Genomic DNA, 14,224 nt, shown 5'->3' with positions numbered 1-14,224 from the left:
GCTTATTTAGTACAGATAGTAGGAGAGTATGGAATACTTAAAATTAGCCTTCAGATCTATTAAGGGATACTGTTCAGAAAATGAAAGCCAGCTGTTCTCCATCTTTTATGATGAAAACCCCAAGTCAAGTGGGCTTATGCTTTTGCATCTGGGAATCAGATTAGCCAAAAAGAACTCCCTCTTGGAAGGTGAATATTGACTATTCCTCCAGGGATTGAATATTTGGAAAAGACTTGGATCTCAGTCTCTGGAGATGGTGCCTTAAATTGAATTTCGGGACTCCAAAAACAAAACAAAACGAAAAGGTAATCAAATTCTGGGTCTCTTTATACCCTTTGTTAATAAACAGAGGTGCACAGGATAGGGTCTCCTGTGATTCCCTCCCCTCCAACAATGCTTGGCATTTATTCTTTAGGGACAACCAAGGACTGTAGGTGAGAAGCCAGAAGGCAAAGGGCTGCCTAGGTGGAGGACAGGCCCTGCAGCCTTCTGGCTTCCTGCCAGCCTCTAGAGAACTTCCTCCCTCCCTCAGGTAGGAAGCGAAGCAGCTCTCAGTGGATGCAGGGATGTCTGGAAGTCATTAAACAAAAACCTGAGCTTTTCTGTTCTCTCTTCGTACTCATTCTCATCTACAAGAGGGTGGTGTCTGTGTGGTCCTGCCTGAAGGCAGTGGTGGAGGACTGACTGATTTCTCCAGGACGTTGGTCCTGTGATTGTATCAAATGTGCATAATTTGTAAGCTCTGAGTTAGTTTCCTCCTTGTAAGCCCTGCTGAGCACTGAGTAACCATCTTCTTGGGAAGGGAAAGCAAAATATTCCTGCTCTTATAAAATGTTCATGTGCCATACAAATCTTTAGAAGTGTTAACAAGACAGTGCCTGCCATTTCTAGGGAAAATGTCTTTGCACCTTGAGTACAGAAAAGAACGGCCAACTGGCGCCATCTGGAGGGGAAGAGGAGTGTAAGCAATAAAGCAAATTTAAAAACCTAACTCTAAGGTTCTAAGGACATAAACCCAAACATCATAGGAAATTTTCAAAAATTGGAATTTCCTGCTCCTTTATTCTCTTTTCTCTGTATGAACCCGGGTTTATCACAATGAGATTGGGATTCATGTTCGCATGGGACCTCAAATTTAGACTTAACTTCTCTGTCCAAATTAGGCTATGCACTCTGTCATGTGGCTTCATTATAAAGTGACACTCTCATTACCTAATGGCTCCACTTGTGCTATGTTAATATTTGAAATAAATCTTGGTATTATGTTGTATCCCAAAGTGTCACCCACTGATAATTTCCATCAAAACCACCTGGGGTATTTCATAAAACTGCAGATTTATTAGGCTTTCTGAAAATGAATTCTTTCATATTTCATTAGAATAATTACTGGAAGAAAATAAGATGTATTTTTTATTTTATCAAACATATACATGGCACTTATTATGGGTTAGGCACCATCCTGAGCACTTTACTAATATTAATGTACTGATGTATTAGGTCTTCTCAACAACTATAGAAAACTAGGTGTCATTGTTATTCGTCCTTGATTGGTTAGGAAACCAAGATGCAGCAAGGTTAAGTAATTTGCCCAAGGTCACACAGCTAGTATGCATATGACAGGTTCAGGCATATTTTTTTGAAGATAACACTTCTATTTTGTCTTTCATGTATTTTTAGTATATTTTTTCTATTTACATCCCAAAATAGAAAATATGAATATAACTATAGCTGGGCAATGAGCACAGTCTGATATGTTAGGAAATGTTCTCATTGCCTTGAATAAAGAGAAATAGCAAATAGTCACAATAATTAACAGACACTAAATACTCACTATGTTCTATGCTCTAAATAAAACATCTTATTTAATTTTTTGGAAAACTCTAGACATAGGTAAAACTGTAACAAAGAGATTAAAAGCAAAAGAATAGAAAAAGACATGTCATGTTAATATTAGTTAAAAGAAAAACTGGACTGGTTATACGACTGTCAGACAAAGTAGATTTCAAAGCAGAGAAGGTAATTTCAGAATGATAAATGGACCCATTCATCAAGAAGACAAAATAATCTTATATGTCTTCAGACCTAACAACAAAGATTCAAAATACATGAAACAAAAAGTAATAGAACTAATGGGAGAATTAGGCTAATCCGCAGTTTCAGAGATGTCAACACATTTGTCTCAATAATTGTAGACAAAAAAAAAAAGCAGACAAAAAATCAGTGAAGGTAGAGAAAACTTGAACACAATCAACCAACTTGACCTAGTTGACATTTATAGAACTATCTATTCAACAGTAGCAGAATATACATGTTTTTCAAATGTATATGGAACATTGGCTTAGAAAAATTATACTGTGAACCATTAAACAAGTATCAATAAGTTAAAAAAATTCAAATCATACACAGCATATTCTCTTTCCACATGAATTACAGTAGAAATCAATGCTAGAAAGGTATCTTCTTTTAAAGCAAATAAAACAATTAAAAAATAAAGTAAATAAAATAACATATGGATCAAAGAAGAATCTAAAAGGAAATTAGAAGTACTTTGAGTTTGGGGCACCTGAGTGGTTCAGTCGGTTGAGTGTCCAACTCTGGCTGAGGTCATGATCTCGCAGTTTGTGAGTTTGAGCCCCGCGTCAGGCTCTGTGCTGACAGCTCCAAGCTTGGGGCCTGCTTCGGATTCTGTGTCTCCCTCTCTCTCTGCCCCTTCCCTGGTCACATTCTGTCTCTCTCTCAAAAATAAATAAACACTAAAAAAATTTTTTTAAAAAAAGGGATTCATAATATAAAGTGATGGTAAGATCAGGGATGAGAAGATGGATTTGAGACATCTAAACGATAATATTCCAAGTCCTGGTGATCAATCTTCCATAGTGAAAGAAGTCTATAGTGACTTTTGATTGTTCCATTAACTGAAAAAGAAACACAAGAGGCAGAAGGAGGTCTGGTGGAGGGGGAGAAATGAGTTTAAATTGGGCATGGTGAATTTCTGATGCATGGGGGATGTTGAAGTGAAGATGTCTTTTAAGCAGGAAGGAAAATGGGTCAGGTGTGTGGGAGGTAAAACTCTTGACAGTAGCAACATTTTCCAAGAAAAATGCATAGAGGAGAGCATTGGGCTGGAACCCAAAAGAACCTTTCACCAAGGGCTAGAAGTGGAAGGGAAATTCCTATTGAAGATGCAGAAAGAATGGCCAGAGATATAGTGAAGGTAATTAAATAAACTATCCTGGGGGCACCTGGGTGGCTCCATCAGTTGAGCATCTGACCCTTGGTTTCAGCACAGATCATGATCTCACAGTTCATGGGATCCAGTCCTGTGTGGAGCTTTGCGCTGAAGGCATGGGGCCTGCTTGGGATTCTCTGCCTCTCTCTCTGCCCCTTCCCCTGCTTGGACACACTTGCACTTTCTCTCTCTCTCTCAAAGTAAATAAATAAACTTAAAAAAAAATACATTATCCTGCTCTACTGACTAATGTCTCTATTCCAAAGACATGTTCCCTACCCTTCCTTTCCCCATCACCCACTTTTACCCCCAGGTCTTCTGGTAGCAGGAGAAGCAAGCAACAAGTGGAACTTCTTTGTCCTGAAGAAAGGGATTCAATAGAAAGGATAAAATACAATATATGACAGCTGATATCACGGACATATTGTTGGCTGACCATAATGGTTCTTTTGGGTTTAATTTCTTGCTGATTGCTGTATATCTGTTGACAATCTACACATTTGTCCTCCCAGAAATCCACCAGAGAAGAGTCAGAGGCTCAGCCTCCATTATTGTGATATCAGCAAAATGCATTTTTCAACTACATTCTATAATTTCACTGAGGTATGGGATAGCCCATTCACAAGGGCACTTATCATTGGGTGTAAAAATAACCCTAAGTGTTATCAGGTTGGGTGGGAATCATGAAATTGGCTCTTGGCTGTACTTTGGCACTGACAAAAGGAGGGGGAAGTCTGAGAGAGCTGCTAGAATTTTGTGCTTCTGGTTGGGGAGGATAATAAGTGTCAGGCACTACAATCACCTGGGGCCTTATTGTCTCAACTACCACAGGCAGACTTGAAAACATCTAGCCAGCCAGGAAGGTGCCCAGACGCTAGAGTAATTATAATAGCATTTTAATTTTTTCACAGGAAGTAAAATCAGTTTCCTTAGAAATGAAGGAGAGACCTATTAACAACTAGATCCAAGGTCAGGCATCTATCTGTATCTATATACAGATATACACATTTACATGTATACATATGTGGTGTTTGTGGGAAGAGATGTGTGTGTGGGTGGATGGGTCTCAAAACAAGCCTCTTCAAAGGTGAGGCAATAAACATTAAAAAAAGAGACAGAAGTGATCAATAATATGGACTATAGCCTAGAGATCCAGTAAGATCCAGGAGCTATTGAATTTTAGAAATATGGAAGTCTTTGGTGACCCTAATGAGTTTTAATCAAGTGATGTAGCAGAAGATAGATTTTATTGTACAGTGGGATGCAAATGTGAAGTGAACCAAGGCAATAAAGATGGTGAATATCCCTCTATTTGGTTAATGTCCAGCTTCTGAAACTCCTGAGTGCTCTCCTCCTATCCCAGCCTCTTCCTGATTCACACCTTTCCTGCAAAAACTTGCACCCAGTAGTCTAATAACTGTAGGCATAATACCATTGATTGAAATGCCACAACGAACACCCTTAATTTGGTTAACTTAGGTTCAAACAATGAAGTAGAGTTCAAAAAATGCAAAGCAACGTATTCACTGATTTGTACTTATATTTCTAATTTGTACTTGAAGTGAGAGCATGAGTCCAACTTGGAAAAAAAAATGGAATCTGTGTTCCAAAGTTGCTTCATGAAGCTGTTTTGTGGTTGAAGCTGTTCATTTTTTACATCCTGGAGCACCAGGCTTAATCATCTAAAACCTTTGTATCAAGAGTGTTGGTCCAGGTGACCAGATCTTCCACTTGTTCCTCCCATGACTCATTCATGTCACCATCGTCCGCTAAAATTGCACTCTCCCACTTCTCTTCTGTTCTATCAGTCTTTGTGGCCATATTGATTTCAGGTTGTGAATCAGGAAAATATTGAACTGTAAGAGGAAATATAAAAAATATTAATAGACATGGCAGGGAACACAATAAAAAGAAATGTGCTCCTGCATTCATAGCATAGTGCCTGAGATCATGGGGATGAATGTGAGCAACCTTTTAAAACTCTCTAAATGTCACATTTGACAATCAATTTGTCACAAATCATTCTTTCCATTCTGGTCAGTCTTTTAATGCTTTGTTAATTCACTCATTTAACATGTATTTACTGAGCCCCCACTAAGTGCCAGTAGACGTGGAGTGGGAACAGTGTCCATGACCGCGTCAGCAGCACATGGATAGAATCACTGTGGCTAAGTGAAAACAGGCTTGGATTTTGACAGAAGAGAGGCTAAACAGAGAAGGGCAGAGAAGGAAGGTATGAGTACTCTAGACTGAGGACACAGCACATACTAGGGCACAAAGGTATAGGAGGACTTGACAGGTATGGAGGTAATCAGAATTGACACATGAGCATTTATATGGCCAGCTGCTGTGCTAAGCAGTCTATATGTCTAATATTATTTAACTTAGCTACAACTCTTGTGACAGGTAGGTATTACTATCCTTATTTCACAGATGAGGAAATGGAGACTGAGTGACCTACGTAATTTGTTCAAGGACACCCAGCTAATAGGAATTGATCCTGGGTCTGTCAGATCCCAAATTCCTGCGTTAGAGCGCATGGAGAGTTCAGTGGGGCTGGCTAGTGAGGCTGAGGCCAGATTAGGAAAGCCTCCTATGTCATGCAAAGAAGATTTATCCTTTTGGTAAAGGTCTTATAAACAGGGAAACAAACTGATTGCATTTTAAAGGAAGACTATAGATATAGTATCTATATTTCTCAATATTTGCACTCAGCAAGGGGAATGTGTTTGGTAGGAAGGTTTCGTCCTAGTTGGTGCTATTTATGCTTTGCTCGCCTCTACAGCCTCATTGTATTTTCCTTCCATCTGCGTAGCTGCCACCTAATTCATTGCTTAGGAAGGGATCTAGGACAAAAGAGTTAGCCAAATTGCACAAACTCTTTTCAAACCCTGGGCATACCATAGCCACCAATATTCCATTGATCCAAACAAGTCACATGGCAAAATTTAAAGGCAAGGGTCAAGGAGTACATTTTGCCCATGGATGTAGAACAGGATAGAGAGTGACTATCTCTGAATAATAATCTAATTTACCATAAGCTATTATGTGCAGTCTCTCCTCTTAGCAGGAAGATTAGACACAAAATACAGTTTACCCCATTTTCGAAGAGGACAGGCTCAGGACTGGAGATCTAATTCATTTCTAGACATTCCTTAAAGTGTTCTCTCTTCCATCTTAACCTTTCTCACTATTCTCACTCATCATGGGTTTATTTACCTTCTTCCAGGATCAGAGCTGCTAAAAGTATAACCATTCTACTTCATTGCAGTATTCATTCACTCATTCATTTATGAGCACTGAAAGCCCACTAGATGAGGCACTGTGCTGTGGTAGATTGAGAGGGAAGCAGCGCCTTTCCTCTCCATTTTCTAAGGAGACTGACAATAAAGAGATATATGACATAGCATGTGTGGAGGACAAACTCTAAGGGGCTTATCATAATCTCCAAATTCCAGTGTTCATATCTTTATATGAACTCCTATATTTTAAATATTAGTGGGACCTATTGCTTCTAACTAATAAAATATGACAAAGTGATGGAATCTCACTCCTGTGATTATGTTACATTGTATAAGACTCCATTTTGCTATCAGCCTTGGTCTAAAGACTCTCCTTGCTGGCTGGTGAGGTGAGGTAGTAGGCTAGGTTGGAAAAGCCCACATGGCAATAAGCTACAGGCAGCCTCTAGGAGCTATAGGAGGTGTTTAGCACATAGCCAGAAAGAAGCTGGGGTCTCAGTCCTAAGGAGAGAAGGGAGTGCATTCTATTAAACAACCATAGTTTGCTTGGAAGTGGTCCTTCCAAGAGTTTCCCCATGCAAGCCTCCAGATGACCCTGCAGCCCAGCTCACACCTTGATCACAGCTTATGAGATCCCAAGCAGAGGATCCAACTAAACCATGCCTGGACTCTGGGAACACAGAAACTGTGAAGCAATAGATATGTGTTGTTTTAAGCCATTAAGTGTGTGGTGATTTGTTACCTAGCAATAGAAAAGTAATAGGGAGGGGGAATTAAGATGGCAGAGTAGACCCTGAGCATGTCTCATCCCTAAAATTCAGCTACATCAGCATCAAATCATTTGGAACACCCAGAAAATTGATATGAGGATGAATGCAACACTTCTGTCCAGTGAAGGAAATCATCAGCAAAACTAAAAGGCAACCAATGAAATGGGAGAAGATACTTGCAAATGACACATTAGATAAAGGGTTAATATCCAAAATCTATAAAGAATTTGTCCAACTCAACACCCTGAAAACAAATAACCTGGTGAAGAAATGGACAAAAGACATCGACAGACACTTTTCCAAAGAAGACATCCAGATGGCTAACAGACACATAAAAAGACACTCAATGTCATCATCAGGGAGATACAAATCAAAACCACAATGAGATATCACCTCACAACTGTCAGAAGGGCTAAAATTAACAACTCAGGCAACAACAGAGGTTGGTGAGGATGTGGAGAAAGGGGGATGCTTTTGCATTGCTGGTGGGAATGCAAACTGGCGTGGCTACTCTGGAGAAAAGTATGGAGTTCCTCAAGAAATTAAAAACAGAGCTACACTATGACCTAGCAATTGTACTACTAGATATTTATCTAAAAGATACAAAAATGCTGATTTGAAGGGGCACATACATCCCAATGTTTACAGCAGTGCTATCAACAATAGCCAAATTATGGAAAGAGCCCAAATGTCCATTGGCTGATGAATGGATAAAGAAGAAGGCATATATGCATACAATGGAATACTACCCAGCAATCAAAAAAAATGAAATCTTGTCATTTGCAACAACATGTATGGAACTAGAATGTATTATGCTAAGTGAAATAAGTCAGAGAAAGCCAAATATATGATTTCACTCATATGTGGAATTTAAGAAACAGAACAGATGAATACAGGGGAAGGGAAGGAAAAATAAGACAAAAACAGAGAGGGAGGCATCAAGATTAAAAGCTTCTGCACAGCCAAGGAAACAACCCAGAAAATTAATAGGCAACCAACGGAATGGGAAAAGATAGTTGCAAATGACATATCAGATAAAGGGTTAATATCCAGAATCTATAAGGAACTCACCAAACTACACGCCCGAAAAACAAACAACCCAGTGAAGAAATGGGCAGAAGACATGAACAGACACTTCTCCAAAGAAGACATCCAGATGGCCAACAGACACATGAAACGATGCTCAGCATCCCTCCTCATCAGGGAAATACAAATCAAAATCACACTGAGATACCACCTCACGCCAGTCAGAGTGTCTAAAATGAGCAAATCAGAGAACTCTAGATGCTGGCGAGGATGTGGAGAAACGGGCACCCTCCTACACTGTTGGTGGGAATGTAAACTGGTACAGCCCCTCTGGAAAACAGTGTGGAGGTTCCTCAGGAAACTAACAATAGAACTCCCCTATGACCCAGCAATAGCACTGCTAGGAATTTACCCAAGGGATACAGAAATGCTGAGGCATAGGAGCACATGGACCCCAATGTTCATAAGCACTCTCCACAATAGCTAAAACATGGAAAGAGCCTAAGTGTCCATCAACAGATGAATGGATCATGAAGATGTGGTTTATCTATACCATGGAATACTACATGGCAATGAGAAACAATGAAATCTGGCCATGTGTAGCAACATGGATGGACCTTGAGGGTGTTATGCTGAGCAAAATAAGTCAGGCAGAGAAGGACAAATATCATATGTTTGCACGTATAGGAGGATTAGGAGGAACTTGACGGAGGAACAAGGGGGAGAAGAAGGGCGGAAATGGTGGGGGAAAGGGAGAGAGGCAAACCATGAGAGACTCTTGAATGCTGACAAAAACTGTGGACTGATGTTTGTGGGGGGTTGGTGGGATGGGCATGGAGGAGGGCACTTGTGGGTATGAGCACTGAGTGTTATGTGGAAACTAATTTGACAATAAACTATTTGTAAAAAAAAAAAATCAATTTAAAAAAAAAAACAGAGAGGGAGGCAAACCATAAGAGACTCCTAAATACAGAGAAAAAAACTGAGGGCTGCTGGAGGGGTGTTGGATGGTGGGGGGATGAGCTAAATGGGTGATGGGTATTAAGGACAGCACTTGTTGGGATGAGCACTGGGTGTTATATGTAAGTGATGAATCACTAAGTTCTTCTCCAGAAACCATTATTACATGTTAGTGTAGAAAGTTGGACCGGATTTAATTAAAAACCCAATTTTAATTTGGATTTAATTAAAACAGAAACAAACAAACAAACAAAAGCTACAGGGAATGATATGGCACGACAGAAATGCTTTGAGAGCTCACAGGGAAAGTTTCGTACAGAATCTCAAAGAATGAGTATGTACTAGAAAGGAAGAAAGAGTATTTGGAATGGGGATATGAGAAAACACAGCCTACTTCTGACATTTTTTTGAAATGAGGTAGAAAATAGTCATGAGCCACTAGGTCAGTATGGTGTTTAGGGTAAGAGTGGGAGAGCGGGAAGAGATGTCACTGAAAAGGCAGACAGATATTAGAGCCTTAAGGGCTTTGCCATGTCAAAGAGTATAAGTTTTATCCTGAATGAAATGGGGAGCAAAATATTTTAGACTCAGAAAAACATAAGCAGATGTGAGATGTAGAAAGAAGTCTGACAAAGCACGAACAGGAATTGCTGTAATCACCAACTGAACCAAAAGATCTCTTCCACTGGTGCAGATGTGGGGATGTGGAGGACAGAGATTGCAGGGAGCAGTTTATGGGGGAAGCAGAGTAGGGCTAGAAAAAGCAGTATTTCTTACCAATGCTTGCAGGTACCCTGAAATGTGGAAGAAGGCGGAGTGGGAGAGAGAAGACAGGCTGGTGAGTTAGAGGAGGAAATCTGAGTAGTACACGGATACAAGATGGAGGAGAAGTAGAATCCAAGCCAGGGAAAAGAAAGCCAGAGAGATGGAAGCAGGGCTCTTGAAGAACCACTAACTGAAGGTTGCTGCCTGTCCCAGGAATGTCTGTGCTGTTATGCTTGAAGGACAGGTTATTAGGGAAATGCGATAACCTAATACTTTTAGTACTCTCCCGTTCACAAAGAATGTTGGCATACCTGGAGTCATTTAGTCACAAGAATGCTGTGTGTTAGGGCCGAATATTAGAAGCAAGTATTTACTGAACATTTTCTATGGACTCAGTACTGGCTGAGGATGAAGAAACTGAAACTCAGAGTTTAAGTGACTTTCTCATCATTGCATAGACCTGGTACTCTAAACCCAAGTTCTCTGACCTCAGATGTCTTGCTTTCCCCTTCATACTAGTGGATTTCTGTTATAAGTTACCAATTCTTATCCTGTCCAAGACCTATCCTCAATTTATCCCAAATATTTCTTTAAAAAAAAGATCACCAAACTCAACTAAAATTGTTCCTTTCTCGTCAGCCATACTGCATATATCTCTGAATCTACAATGATCTTTAGGGATCGGTTTATTTAGTGTTTTTGTTTCAAATGCTTTTATGCATCTCGAAACCTAGCCTTAGGTTTTCAAATAATGTATTAACCTATTAAGGAGTGGGAAACTTCAAAGTGTAAGCTTTTTCAAAGCTCCAATTTGTATGTAAGTAATATACTGAATTTATTTTGTTAGCCAGAAAGAGCTAAACAATCTTAAAAGGAGAACACAAGATTAGGCCTCGCAGATTTAAACTTATCTGAGCTGAACAGAAATGCAAATGTATTATTATGACTAATATTTTAGTTCCAAAAACAAAGCAAAACAAATAGGCTACACTCAATGTACTTGGAGTTTGGCAGACAAGATCACTTTCTGGTAGATAATTGGCTGTGTAAGGCCTTCTGCTTTCTCTGGCGAGCCGAGCCATGGCAGCAGTATACCTGGAATAAGAGAAAGAAGTCATCTAAGTTTCCAAGTGAATTCTGGGAAGTGTATGTTACTACTAAGAAAAATCAGGCCAAATATATCCAATCTGACAGACCAGCAAAGTAATGGGGGTTGATTCTGGTGCCCTGAGTGTTCACTACTACATTGGTAAACGGAAATTACTCCAGTATGTTTCCTAATAGTCAGTACAAAAGCAGAAAACTATGGTCTGATATTAATACTGTAAAATAATAAAAGCATCAACTGGTAAGGCAAGGTGCATGTGCTTCCTAGGGCCTCCGTAACTTATTTATTTTCACAGAGTTCTGGAGGCTGATTCCTTTTTTTTTAAATTAGGAATTGGTACTGAAATATTCTTCCCCTATTGAGACAATCATATGATTCTTCTTTCTTATTCTATTTTACATTGTTCAAAGTTTTCAGATATTAATCCAAGGTTACATTCCTGACATAAACCCCACTTATTCATGTATAATTATCACAATTATTTATTATATTATTATTACATTTATATTTACAATTATATATATGGGATTCAATGAGCCAAAATTTTTGCATTTATGTATATGAGGTGTATTTATCTGTAATGGGTTTTTATTTTCTTCCTGGTGGTGTCTTTGGTTTTGTTATTGAGGTAATGCAAACATTATTTTGTTTTTGTTTTTTTTATTTAATTTTTAAAAAATTCTGGTAATATACATATACAGTATTATGTTAGTTTCAGGTATAGAGTACAAGAATTCAACGATGCTATATGAGCATCGGTGGTCAGCATACGTGTACTCTTTTTTTTTTTTTAACTTTCAGCTCTTTTTTTTTTCTTACAAATAGTTTATTGTCATGTTGGTTTCCATTTTTTTTTTCTTCATAAGTGTACTCTTAATCCCCTTCACCTATTTCACCCATCCGCTGATCCACCTCTCCTCTGGTAACCACCAGGTTAATCTTTATAGCTAGGAGTCTGTTTTCTTGGTTTGTCTCTTTTTAAATTTTTATTTGTTTGTTTCTTAAATTCCACATATGGAATCATATGGTATTTGTCTTTCTCGACTGACATTTTTTGTTTACCACTGTACTCTCTAGATCCATTCATGTTGTTTGAAATAGCAAGACTTCACTCTTTTTTATGGCTGAGTAAAATTCCACTATACATATACATATATGTATGCATACACACATTCACACACATATACATATATACATACACACCACATCTTCTTTATCCATCCATCAATTGATGGACAGTTGGGCTGTGTTCATAGTCTAGCTATTGGAAATAATGCTGCTATAAACATAAGGATGCATTCTTTTTCAGTTACTATTTTCTTATTCTTTGGCTAAATACCCAGTAGTGGAATTACTGGATCATACCGTAGTTCTATTTTTAATTTTTTAACACTTATTTATTTTTGAGAGAAAAGAGACAGACTGCAAGCAGGGCAGGGGCAGAGAGAGAGGGAGATACAGAATCTGAAGCAGGCTCCAGGCTCTGAGCTGTCAGCACAGAGGCCGACACATGTCTTGAACCTACAAACTGGAGATCATGATCTGAGCCAAAGTTGGATGCTCAACTGACTGAGTCACTCAGATGCCCCTATTTTTAATTTTTTGAAGAACTTCTATACTATCTTCCACAGTGGCTGCACTACTTTGCATTCCCACCAGCAGTGCGTGAGGGTTCCGTTTTCTCCCTATCCTCACCAACACTTGTTGCTGCTTGTGGTTTTGATTTTAGCCATTCTAACAGGTGTGAGGTGATGTCTCATTGTGATTTTGATTTGTATTTCCCTGATGATGAATGATGTTGTGTATCTTTTCAGGTGTCTGTTGGCCATCTGTATGTCTTCTTTCAGAAATGTCCATTCATGTCTTCTGTCCATTTTTGAATTCGATGGTTTGTACTTTTGGTGCTGAGCTATATAAGTTTTTTAAAATATATTTTGAATACTAGCCCTTTATCAGATTTGTCATTTGCAAATATTTTCTCCCATTCAGTAGGCTATCTTTTAGTTTTGTCAATTGTTTCCTTTTTTGTGCAGAAGCTCTTTATTTTGACGTAGTCCCAATAGTTTATTTTTGTTTTTATTTCCCTTTCCTCAGGAGACATATCTAGAAAAATGCTGCTATGACCAGCATCAGAGAAATTACTGTCTGTGCCCTATTCTAGGAATTTTATGCTTTCAGGACTCTCAATTAGATCTTTAATCCATTTTGAGCCTATTTTTGTCTCTTGTGAGGAAGTGGTCCAGTTTCATTCCTTTGCAGGTGGCTGTCCAGCTATTCCAACACCGTTTGTTGGAGAGGCTGTCTTTTCCCAACTGCAGATTCTTGCCTCTTTTGTTGTAGATGAATTTGCCATATAAGTATGGGTTTATTTCTCTGCTCTTTATTCTGTTCCATGGATCTGTATGTCCGTTTTTATGCAGGTAACATACTGTTTTGATTACTACAGCTTTGTAGTAGTATAGCTTGAAATCTGGATTGAGATTCCTCCAGTTTTGTTCTTTTTCAAGATTGCTTTGGTTATTTGGGATAATTTGTGGTTCCATACAAATTTTAGGCTTATCTCTTCTAGCTCTGTGAAAAAATGCTATTGATATTTTGATACGGATTGCATTAAGAGGTACTGCTGACTGTATGACATGTATTGGGAAGTGTTCTCTTTCGTATTTTCCTAAAAAAGGAAAATTTTATATTTTCTATACATTGATACTAGTTTTTCTTTGAATGTCTGGAAAAATTCTTCAATGAAGCCATTGGGCTTGGTGTTGTTTTTGTATGAAGGTTTTTAACTATCAATTCAATTTCCTTTTTAGACATAAAATTATTCAAGTTGTTCATTTCTTTTTAAGAGAGCCTTTTTTTTTAAATTTTATTTTATTTTATTTTATTTTATTTTTACAAATAGTTTATTGTCAAATTAGTTTCCACATAACACTCAGTGCTCATCCCCAAAGTGCCCTCCTCCACGCCCACCCTCCCTCCCCCCCACATCCATCAGTCCTCAGTTTTTGTCAGCATTCAAGAGTCTCTCATGGTTTGCCTCTCTCCCTTTCCCCCACCATTTCCGCCCTTCTTCTCCCCCTTGTTCCTCCGTCAAGTTCCTCCTAATCCTCCTATACGTGCAAAC

General features: G+C 38.7%; 1 protein-coding gene across 5 annotated transcripts in view; it reads right to left on the bottom strand.

Moving 5' to 3' along the window:
• Nucleotides 1-4,751: 4,751 nt before the first annotated feature.
• Nucleotides 4,752-14,224, bottom strand: part of UBE2U (ubiquitin conjugating enzyme E2 U) — a 53,057-nt gene continuing 43,584 nt past the window's right edge. For 3 of the 5 annotated variants that reach the window (XM_039233443.1, XM_039233444.1, XM_039233450.1), the window contains 2 exons: nt 10,993-11,087; nt 4,752-5,085 (listed from right to left, as the gene is read on the bottom strand). In XM_039233443.1, the coding sequence (XP_039089374.1) occupies nt 4,904-5,085; nt 10,993-11,087 (277 nt within the window). In that variant the 3' untranslated portion in view covers nt 4,752-4,903. Of the gene's footprint in view, nt 5,086-10,992; nt 11,088-14,224 lie in introns of those variants that run through there. The other 2 variants (XM_039233445.1, XM_039233447.1) reach the window with 2 other exon arrangements.

This window comes from Hyaena hyaena, unplaced genomic scaffold (genome assembly GCF_003009895.1).
Source record: "Hyaena hyaena isolate Hyena2069 unplaced genomic scaffold, ASM300989v1 scaffold_75, whole genome shotgun sequence".
NCBI classification, from domain to species: domain Eukaryota; kingdom Metazoa; phylum Chordata; class Mammalia; order Carnivora; family Hyaenidae; genus Hyaena; species Hyaena hyaena.
The sequence above is the reverse complement of the archived record's forward strand: the minus strand, read 5'-3'. Positions and strand labels throughout refer to the sequence as shown.